We start from the raw sequence: 11,670 nt of genomic DNA on the forward strand, positions 1-11,670 counted from the left end.
CCGGGGAGGTTGGTCGTAGGGATCGATCGAGGCTACTTCCTTTGCATCTCGCCGGTCGACTGGACAGCACCACTATACCCGAGCATGACGTTGAGGTCGATGACGGCCAGGTTGGCGGGGATGGTTGGCGCGATCACGCTACCGTCCGGCGACGCGGAGAATCGGGTCTGAGCATGCTGTCGCAGCGCATGAAAACCGGGCATCCCTAGTGTTACGAAGGAGTTCGGCGACTGGTACTGCATAGGGTGAGCGGTCGACGAGCCTGTGCTCACCGCGGCCATGGCGACAGCGGAGAGAATGGTCGGCCCGAGTCGGCACAACCCTAGCATGACAAGGGCCTGCGATCGTCACGGCCGCATGACCTTGGCGAGGTTGGCCTCGTTCTGGTCGACGGTGGCCTTGTGTGCTGCGCGGCCGCGGCCTTGGCGGCGTAGTCGGCAGCGGCTTTCTTCTCCGCCGCAACAATCCGTCAGGCCCTCCTCTTGGCCGATTCAATAGTCGTGCAGCCTACACCGGCGTGAGTTCCAACAGCTCTTTCTTCCTCTTCTTCGTCGCGGGGCGGACAGCGGCGGTGGCTTGGTCGACGGGTTTCTTTGAGGCGCCAGCCATGGACGAGGGAAGGAAGGGAGAGCGCGGCAGGATTTTTGGGAAAGGAAGGGAAAGTGGATGCATTAAGTCTCTGTTTGCTTCCGCGTGTTGAGGCGCGATTTGTTTCTAAACGGACGCGGCCTTGAAGTTGGCCTGAAGTCGAGGCTCCCAAACCGGCCTGGCACGTATCAGAGGAGGTGGCTGAAACCCACCCCTCCACCTTGCCCGAAGCCACGGACCGTCTAGGTTAGGAAGCCATCTCGATCTGATCAAACAGCCCCTACCTGACACGTCAATTGTCGATGTTCTATGACCAGCTGCAGGGATGGGACCGGTGGATCAAGATGGTAGCAGACACACAATACACCTATGTTCATGACTAATCGGGCGGGATCGGGCCTCCAGTATACGCTTCTCATGTAAAAGAAATGTCCTTGAAAGGATCCAGGTGTCCTAAAATAAGGTTAGGGATCCCAAAACAGAAGGTGAAACACCCGTCCCAAATTTGGACCATCCACAACACTATATAAATAGTGTCACACCTTCATAGTAGCATCAGCTATATGATTCATGCCGTTGCTTGACTCCAACATAATAATGCACAGAAGACTATTATTACACAAACAGCTTCGCTAATAAACATCAAGGTGGAGCCTTTCGTGGTGCGGTAGATACAGTAATCCACGAGAGGCCACTTTAAGCAAGGGCTAACTTGTAATCTTCCGCAAGCTACATCAGGGAAGTTACAGTGCTGATATCTCCTTTATCACCTGCTCCTTGTCTGCCTCAAACTGCTCATCCTCTGGAAAATCGTAAACGCACTATTAGTTCATGGGGAGTTGTTACAAGCAAAAACTAAATCCTAGAGTAAGCCGACTACAGTGGAAAGCTCCAATTGAGGTAATAATGTATACAAGCTGACCAGCTCAAAATAAAACCAACCACAGAAAGCAGGTGTAGACATAAGTACAGACAGCATGCAACTACCTTTGTCAGTTTTGAATCCGGCAAAAAATCGAAGAAGCTTGCTTCGATTTGTGACTAGTATGTTCACAACCTCAGCTGGTTTGTTTTTATTTGCAGCGAATAGCTGAAAATATGTAGCAATGCGATAATCAGAGTGAGTACAAACAATAGATTTTTACAGGAGCCAGATTTGTCACGATGTCAGTACTCACCTTGAACACATGAAAAGATTCTATCTGAATATTTTTGCTCGAGTCCTGGAATTTTTGAGAAAATAATAAGCAAATTGACAACACAGTAATATTGACAGATAATCATGCAACGACACAGTAAGGTGCTGCTCTGCATTTCAACTATGATCATCTGAATGAAGTTCATGCAACTGAACAGTAATCATTAAGTTAACACTGGTACTTTCAGAATGTAGCTTTATATGACCAAAGACTCCCGTTAAAACAACATTTGGTTCGTGACAATAACAAGTACATCATCATATTTTTATTCTTTGAAGTTCCAGCATTCGTTGAATCACAGGGCAACCCACAACCAGCAGAAATATAAGCAACATTCTATGATAGATCTTGGGGAGAAAAGTTCTCATATCCCAGCAAGGACCAATTATATTCCCTAGGTTTGGCGCAGAAATCCCACTGAAATTAATGGATACCAACTTATAAGCCCAATGCTAGCCTACTTCAGCTAATATTATTTGGAGTTTGGATATCAAGACAAGAGGCGACTGACTCGTCAAAGGAACTACCTACAACATGGTGATTTTGTGAAGTTTAAATTAAAAAAAAGACTAACCAGCTAAAAATTGTGAACTTTATGAGTAAGTGAAAACTGGAAGGAAACGAGTACCAGTAGACCTTCAGAGACTAGATCAAAGAAGTTCACAAAAAAATCAAAATAAGATAATGAAACCTGTTTCCATACATTCCTTCGAACAGAAAAACTGACAAGTCTTTACCATTTCTTTGAAAAGTAACTTTCGATGCATAAATGCCAAAGGCGTAGCATATTCAGATCAGCTTCAGCATAGCCGTATATTGGATGTATCAGATCCAAAGATACATAAGGACAGTATAGAAAAAGATACAATGATAAGATGTTGGATTGGGGATGTTTGTTAATATCAGCCAATACAGGCTAGGATGTGCTTTAAACAGCAACCTCCTTCTGGCATGGATGATGACATTATAAGTTACACGCTGAAACTTTTACAGGTTATAAATGCAGCAAACTTACCCTTAAAAGATTCATCAGAATCATAAGATTATCTTTTGAACTAACATATCGCATCATGACTGCAGAATTTGATCTATCAAGCAGCATGTCTCCCAACAGCTGGCAGAAAACAAAAACATTAAAATTGGAAATTTAATCAATAGAAAATGTATACAAGATACTCAAGAAACTAATAATGATATATCAAAAATGAACTAAAAGGGCAGCCCGGTGCATGTAGCTCCCGCTTGCGCAGGGTCCGGGCAAGGGTCCGACGACTTTGGTATATCAAAAATGAACTAATACTGCTAAATAAAACCTAATGGTAAGTAGGTATCGTGATTCCGGCTGTTCCCACCGAAAATGTTCTGCCAAAATGTCATCAAATTTTGGACGTTTCCAGTGGATCCCAATAAAATGGCAGACAAAATGTTTGTTTGAAATTGAATTTTGAGAAGCTGATAAAACCATGAACAAAACACAACATGCCAGTGGCAACTGGCAAGGCTGAACATGCCTTATTACTGCTGTTCTGGGAGTAGAACCTGGGATGGGCTGTGCTGATTGTGTGTGGGATCTTGCTAGTTGCTACTAGGTTAGTTGTGGATTCTTCTAGCCAATATATTTTAAATTGTAAGTTTCAATTTTGAATCAGAAAAATGGAACAGACTTTTACCACAATTTTTAACTTTCAGTTATCTTGCTGTGCAGCAGTTTAGTCCAAGAACTGAGGTGTTCCTGGTGAATGTTCACCACGAGCTAATTCGAATGATGATAAACAGTAACACCACTAGCGTACAAAATTAGAGTACAGAGTACAAAATAGTAATACCTTGATAGCCTGCCTTTTTGTTATGTAGTTGCTTGATGATAGCAGCCTAGAGTTGAATTCTGCAAAGAACTGAGGAAAAAGGAAAAGGGATAAGGCCCTGTTTGGAAAAGAGGTATTTAGGCCAATACCAGTGTAAATTTACAGAGCTGAAAAAAGGAACAGGAAAGCCCATAAAAATGTGTTTGGATGGCTAGTTTTGAACCAGCACAAAAACCAGTGTTTCTCTGATTACACCCATAAAGTAATAAACTGCTCAGGGGTGTTAAGCTTCATGCACTAGCCAACGCAACCAAGAGTCCAAACTGACGGAAAGGGCTAGGCAATCTACATATATACTTCAACACCCCCTCTCACATGTGACGTGGAAAGTCAACACGTGGATACACTCAGAGGTATGGCTCAAGAGGCCTATACGTGGACAAAGGGGGACAGCAGCAATTTTTGAATAAATTGCGAAAGCCAGGACTTGAACTCAAGACCTTGGACTCTGATACCATGTTAAGCTTCATGCACTAGCCAACGCAACCAAAAGTCTGAACTGATGGAAAGGGCTAGGCAATCTCCATATACACTTCAACACCCCCTCTCACGTGCGATGCGGGAAGTCCAACACGTGGACAAAGGGAGGAAGCAGCAACTTTTTGATAAATTGCGAAAGCCAGGACCTGAACTTGAGACCTTGGGCTCTAATACCATGTTAAGCTTCATGCACTGGCCAACGCAACCAAGAGTCCGAACTGATGGAAAGGACTAAGCAATCTACATACACTTCAACAGGGACCTCCTGATTTTTTTTCTGAGAAAAGGACAGGCTCCACCTGATCAGTCTCAAGTTACTCATGAGCACAGCAAGGCGCACAGCACACTGCCCATTTGGGGAGAAAGAGAGACACCCTCTCTCGTTCTCTCAATCAGAAAGAGGCAAGGTTTTGAGATCGGGGGAAAAGCTGCAATGTTGTTTCATTCCCAAACACCATTTTTAAAGAGGAATGAAATTATAGTCGTATCCAACGGTATTTGTTGGGACAAGTAGTTTACAATTGTAATATGTTTATGAGTGGAAACACTACAAACATCCCAAAAGGGGCCTAAAGAATCAAATGAGACCAAAACAGAATGCAGAAACTATGTACGAACTATGGCGCATGATAACATTTATTACATATGCATAACAGAAGCTTATCATCAAATGCATCATAATAGCAAAATAAGCTACTATTCCAGCCAGCTTATGGACTGGAGAAATGCCATTCAATTGCATATGATCCACGAAATGTCCATGACGTGAAGAGAGCATTATAAAGAACAATATCGTTCATGACCATTCATTAATGGAAAATACACTGAAATAATCTCATTGACAATTTGCCACTGACCAAGGCATGGAGTACAATGTACTCCATCCGTTCCTAAATGTAAGACCTTTTAGAGATTCCAATGCGGACTACATACGGAGCAAAATAAGTGAATCTGCACTCTAAAATATGTCTATATACATCCGTATGTAGTCCGTACTGAAATCTCTAAAAGGTCTTATATTAGTCCGTACTGAAATCTCTAAAAGGTCTTATATTTAAGAAACGGAGAGAGTAAGATACAATTCTGTTTGTTAATGGCATAGTTTAATGATAATGCAAAAGTACTGACCCAGTCATAGTTCTTCGAAAGAAATTCCGCCACCGTTGCTTTATGCCTTGTCAGAAGTTCCTGTTCCAAGTAGAGGAGAATGAATGCAAAATACTATACGCAGACTATGTGAGGAGGAACACAAATGCAGATGCAAAATTAAGAACTACCCAAGCCAGCATGTATGTTCCCATATTTTAGTCCTAACTTTGAACGCGTGAAGTAATTCCTTGCCGATATAGTTGTCATCTAGTATGATCCTTGGCAGGGCTAAGCATACAAGTTGGGTGGATAAAGCAAGTCAGCTTAACTGTTTTTCCAAAAGTATGGCTTCTTGAAACGGCAACAGCTGCCAACTGTGCCACACCGCAAGCAACAGTGTACCTTATCTGGTGCCAGGGGGGCATGGTGTAACGCTGCTAGTACCATGCCCAGAGCGATTAGGTGGGGTGTCAGCAGATCGGGCCATTAATGGCCAAACTCCCGCCACATCAGAGATAGTTGGGTCACAACAACTACCTCCGCGCCCACTGCATGCCAAGCGCAGACAAGTGGCGCAGCTATATTGTTTGCACACATGCATGAACGACCCACCATGGATAAATCATAGACCAGAGAATGCAAACCGCGTCGGACCAACGTGCGCGCGTGTCATGGACATTTACGTGTGTATTGATGCAGTGTGTGTCCATGGAGCATATGTGCGTCCTCTTGTACATGAGTGTGAATGGATGTGTACGTCTCATGGAGATGTGCTGTGCCCATGCACATGCATGTCATGTGTGCTTCAGCATGTCAAACGCCAGTACGCCACATGCGCTCATGCCTTGACTCAACATGTAGCACACGCACGTGCATGGAGTTTGTGCTGTTATTTTCTGGTGATAACAGTCTGCCATGCTTATTACATGCATCTCCATTCATGTTCATCCACCCACATCCAATGCTCCGTGTGTGCAGGGCACGGCATCCACTGGGCACCCGATCAATTTCCATATATTTTTTGAATACTTATCAAAGTAATAGTGGTAACAATGAGATCGATATTTTATCAACGCTTATTACTATGCATAGCAAAAAAACAGAAAGATGTCAGAAGCAATAATGCTTAAAGGCGGTTAAATGTCTGAGCAAACACAAGTTCTGTTTAATTCATATAATTCAATATTTGAAGCAAAGAGCAGGAAAGGAAAAGTAAGTCACCTTAAAGGTTGCAGAAGCATCTGATGCTATGTCAAAATTTGGAATTTGAATATAGTCAAAGAACTTCTTCATGTGATCAGACTCTAGAACGTACCTGTCAATGAACAAATACTTTGATAATCAAGCACCATTTCTGCAACTCGCAATTCATACAGCTCTGTTAAGTACATATACTATTCTGGAGAAGAATGGAGCTCAAAAAACACTTCCAATATCAACCAAATCACAACACAAAAGCTCGGCATCTCTGCGAGGTACTGCTTTTACATGCATACAAGAACCAATCACACAACAGGACCTTGGAGTTAGATATGCACTGCTGTCTTTCTAATGGTGTCGACACACATATTACTTGAAACTTTTTATATATAGTGCATGAAGTACCAACACAAAAACAGCCTTCAAAGTTTGCAGCCACAGGTATACTGTAAAGGGGTCTGCAACACAAATTTTCCGTTTTCAATTCATGGGCTGTAACTCTGGTGTACTCCGTGACCCTTTCCAACAAAAAAGGGTACGTGTGGATAATGTGGAATGCATATTCGACCTCTTTATAAATATCTTAGGAATTTTATAGTGGTTGAACTTTTAAAAGCTTTTTTGGTGACTGGGGGGGCCACGGTCCCTGCAGAGATGCACATAGCTCCGCCGGTGTAGATAACATTAGGGTTATCCTGTATTGCTCCCATAAAAGACGCCTCCATCCTACGGATCTTGGTTGGTAGGTATATGTGTGATGGTTCCATTGTGGCATAAATTTGTTTATGCTTGACGCAACGACTAAATGCAATACAATTATGTCAGCAAAGCAATCCAGTAATGGCACCTTGCAATACTCTGATGGCGAATACATTCCCTCAACATTGCACCATAATGTAAAGCAACCTCCGTATCCTCGTACCTGTGAGGTCAAGAAACAAATGAATCACAACAGTATTACAAAAGTTATTAACAAAACAGAAAAAATAGTTGGAAACAATAACAATATAGCCAATGCAACTTCACAAAACTGGCCACATTTGATATATTGTCATGGTATACAGATGACTTACTTCGCAAATGTATTGCCAAATTTTATGTCTCAAAAATATAAAGACACAAAAATGCAGCATGATACATGAAAATAGAACATGAATCAAGTACCCACTAAATGTTCATTTCATAATCAAAAGGAATTCAAACTAGATCAAACTTCGACAAACATCCCAGAAATGTTGCTGGGAGATGGCCATGAATGTCAGTTACTGACTCCAATCATGTGACACAAGCCACAAAAGAACTAAGGGGGGCATAAACATTCGCCAAATTATATTTAGTAATAAATATATATTTCATAAATACCAGAAGAATACACGCATCCAATGGTATAAATTCAAATTTAAAGGAAACAATATTATGCGTCTTCATTTGGTCATCCAGGTTTATTAAGTTAAAAGTGTGATATATGGAGCACAGAAGCACGCAGCTTTCAGTCACATGGAGCCATGGAGGTCAATGCGAGCGCCCAAGCAGCAGTAACAGCACAAAATAAAAAAAAATAGAAAGATAAAAAATCAAGATTCAAAAAAGAAAACATTCTTTTAAAAGAAGCACCGCTGTGTAACTTTATTTACTTAGGACTTACCCAGAAATTAAGGTGTCCAAAAGATCTTTATTTGCCTCAAGGTATTCAGACGCAAGTATCCTTGAGTTGACTTGCTGTCGTTGCAAATTTGCAACAACTTGAGTAGAATCTTTCCTTGTCTGCAACAATCCAAAGTGCAAATAAATGTTATCTATGAGATTTAGACATCCAAATAATAACGATAAGGTATCAATTGAATAAAATATTTATATAGTCTTGTCATGATCTACAAATACAAATCAAGTTAAATACCTCCAGGTTTACTTTCGGAACACACATAATTAATAATCGTAAAGTGTTCTCTCTGAAGAATTCTTGGGTCAATTGCACGCAAGCTTCAGTGACAGGCTCATGTTCGCCGTTGCCATACAGAATACACTTCAAATCCCTTATATTTTTGCTTAATTCTGCCATCTGCGTAAACATAATGTAAGCTGCAGTTAGTATACAGGAACATATCATTTGAGTCGAGAAGTATTATTGTCAGAACAATTTGAGAAAAGACCAAAATTCCGCGTTAATGCATAAAATCAGAGCAATCAAATGGCCATGTGCCAACACCATATTCAAAATAGTATCTTTAAAAGGCTATCACTAATATTACTCTAAGAAGACATTCATTGCTCAAGTATAGATTTTTATGCTGAGTTACCATATGCGGCTTCGCAGGCCACATATAGCAATCTGTAATGCAGAGCATAATAAACCAGTTCAGACATAGTTCAGGGTTGTTACGCCTTTGTAATTATTCCTCCGTGATGCTGACCCGAAGGAGAATTACTTAAGTTGAGATAGTTTAGTTATTGCAGATCAATAATTTCATAGTTTGCCCTAATATGTGCACACGGTCAGCAACTCACTAGAGAAGTCTCACGGGCATGGGGTCATGTATGTTGGGCTGCACGGTTTCGCAGCAATTGGGCTCAAGAGCTAGCTTGCGGCCCATGTACATCAGCTACAACAGCATAGAAGGGAAGCTGTGTGGAGGGAGACAGTTGATGAAACAGAACTGGCTCTAGCCTCTGTCTCCATGACTTCTTTCTGACCTCCGATCTATGTGCCACCACTGATCCCACTTTCACTATCCAAGTATAATCTTAATTCTGTGATCGCTGTGCAGCCCTTCATTTCCTAGATCCCTCCCCCTTTGCTGTTGGGATGTGGCGCCTATGAATGCCCACGACACCGTGTGGAGGTTCCTTGTACCATGCCATGCAGAGAGCTGCTGTCATGTCAATCTTTGTAGTCACCAGAGCCTCCGACCACTCTGCTCGCCCTGCTCTTGCTGAGTGGCATGACCACTACATGACCCATAATTTAGCGGAAAAGCCAACTGGCGACCGTTCGCCAGGAGAGCATGGCATTTCAAACTTTTTCGTGGCAGTTTTAGTTGTATCGAGGGTGGCAGTTTCTTCAGAACAACATGGCATTTTCTGGGAGGATGGCAGTTTTGAGCTTTCATTCCAGAAAATACCCTGCTGTTCTGAAGAAACTGCCAAGCCGGACCAACTAAAAATGTCATCAAAATGTTCGCAAATGCCACCCCTCCGAGCGAACAGCCGCCAGATAAGAGGGTCCTAATTTAGAGCTTGGCGTTCACTCTTGCTGCACAATCCTGCTTCCTACGTCGAATGTATGCTAACAAGAAGCGTACATCGAATTATGAATTTATGATGGCAAGCAAGCCATTGATAATCTATCACATGCCCATCTGCAACATTATCGTAATTGACTTAAAGCTCATATACCAAAATTGTAAGCATACATTGAATTTATGGATGACGAGTAAACCGCCTACCATCTATCACATGTCCCATCTAAAATATTATCATAATTGACTTGCAGCTCATATACCAAAATTGTAAGCATACATTGAATTTGTGAATGACGAGTAAACTCCTACCATCTAACACATGGCCCATCTGCAACATTATCATAATTAAGTAACTTAGTTATGATCCGATACCAAAAAACGTATCTTCCTGCAGCCCCTTTTTATATGCTACAGTCATGTAATCATCATAGATTACAATGAAGTAAGCTAGTTAATTCCTACAACGGCCTAAATAGCAGCAAATTGAGCAGCGACGATAATACATAGCGCTCACACAAGCAGCAACGTTCCACCCGCTGTAACGCTCATAGAAATAAGAGTGCGGAGGCACAAATCAGGCCAAACCAAGCAAGGGATAAAAAAATTCCACTCTCCTGCCCGATCCGAGCGAAATCGGTGGACAGGGACGGGGGATAGAAACAGGAAGACCGGCCGGATTCGATCTCACCTTCTCCTCCTCTCGCTTGGGGTCGGCGCCGCGCGAGCCGGCGTGGAGGTCGACGTAGATGAGGAGCTCGCGCGTCTGCCGCACGACGTCGGCCGGCGTCCGCGGCTTCGACTTGAAGAGGCCCTTCATCTTGGCGCCGTCGTCCGATGCCGATGCGGCGGTCGCGCGCGGCGGCGAGGGCAAGGGCGAGGCCGCGGGCCTTCTACGCCCGGCCGACCCGAACGAGAAGCAGCCGCGGAACAGCGCCACGACTACCTCGCGATGCCCCTCCTAGGGCGCCCGCCTCCTCCTCCGCTAGGGGACGGACGCGATCCGACGGGACGCGGCGGGAAGGCTAGGTTTTGCCGTCGAGAGGATGCCGGGCTCGCGATGGACTCGTCGCGCGGGGCGGTGTTGGCCAGGAGGGCCGAGATCGGAGATCCCTCTATGGCTCTATCCACCGGTACGGACGATGCGGGGGGTCGGTTGGGGCCCGGGGGGTGGTAGGGCGTTTCTCGACGCTTCTTTGCCCCGTCCGCTCCTCGCTGCCTCGTTTTCTCCTCCGCTTTTTTCTCTTTCCAGGCCTGCAGAAAATTGGGTGATCAACTTTGGACTCCGTGATCTTGCCGAACTTTTCGCCTAGGTGAGCCGCACGCGGTATGCTTTAAAATCCAATCCAAATTTTTTATGCAAATCAGTACAAACGTATTTGAATCTTGTCTATTTAAACGAGCTCGGCTATCCACTTATGTATTGCTGCATATACAAATACTAGATGATAAGCTAATAATTGAATTTAAGATTATAAACGCGTCTATGCCAGCCGTCATCAATCAAATATGATAATGCAATAATTTTAATGCCATGTGTGCATTTCACATCATTATGGCCCTTTTTCCCTCCCTGCATGGGTGATCCTAGCATGGACCCCATGGAATTCGATGAGTAACATCGTCTACATTGCTACACCGTAGGAGCAACTCATAGCAGATGAAAAAATTATTTTCGTCTTTGAACTTTCGGAAAAAAGTTGAAGCAAAGAACTCTGTATAGATGAAGTGCAAAGTACTAACTACTTTTCCTAACGGACGCATGCGCTCATATACATGTGCATACGCTCACCCTTATGAACGCAGACACGCACACCCTACCCCTATGAGCACCTCCGAAAGACTGAACCAGCATATCATCTTGAAATTTACGAAGTTAACGTAGGCACCTCGTCGTCGACGGGAACGTCTACTCCCACTGAATGCGCATCGCCGGAAATGCTGAAATAAATCCAGGAATAAATGCGAACACCAGGACTTGAACCCTAGTGGGCTGGGATACCATAGTCCCTC

The 11,670-nt window shown here is 43.5% G+C and overlaps 1 protein-coding gene across 1 annotated transcript; it reads right to left on the reverse strand.

Moving 5' to 3' along the window:
* Nucleotides 1-1,092: 1,092 nt before the first annotated feature.
* Nucleotides 1,093-10,891, reverse strand: LOC109778101 (putative MO25-like protein At5g47540). Its single transcript, XM_020336652.4, has 11 exons — nt 10,349-10,891; nt 8,319-8,480; nt 8,067-8,185; nt 7,269-7,343; nt 6,443-6,536; nt 5,261-5,320; nt 3,614-3,682; nt 2,803-2,901; nt 1,767-1,811; nt 1,576-1,678; nt 1,093-1,390 (listed from the first exon to the last, which is right to left on the reverse strand). The coding sequence occupies exons 1-11, from the start codon at nt 10,475-10,477 to the stop codon at nt 1,332-1,334; spliced, it is 1,014 nt and encodes a 337-aa protein (XP_020192241.1). The 5' UTR covers nt 10,478-10,891; the 3' UTR covers nt 1,093-1,331.
* Nucleotides 10,892-11,670: the final 779 nt, after the last annotated feature.

This window comes from Aegilops tauschii, chromosome 2, assembly GCF_002575655.3.
Source record: "Aegilops tauschii subsp. strangulata cultivar AL8/78 chromosome 2, Aet v6.0, whole genome shotgun sequence".
Lineage (NCBI taxonomy): Eukaryota > Viridiplantae > Streptophyta > Magnoliopsida > Poales > Poaceae > Aegilops > Aegilops tauschii.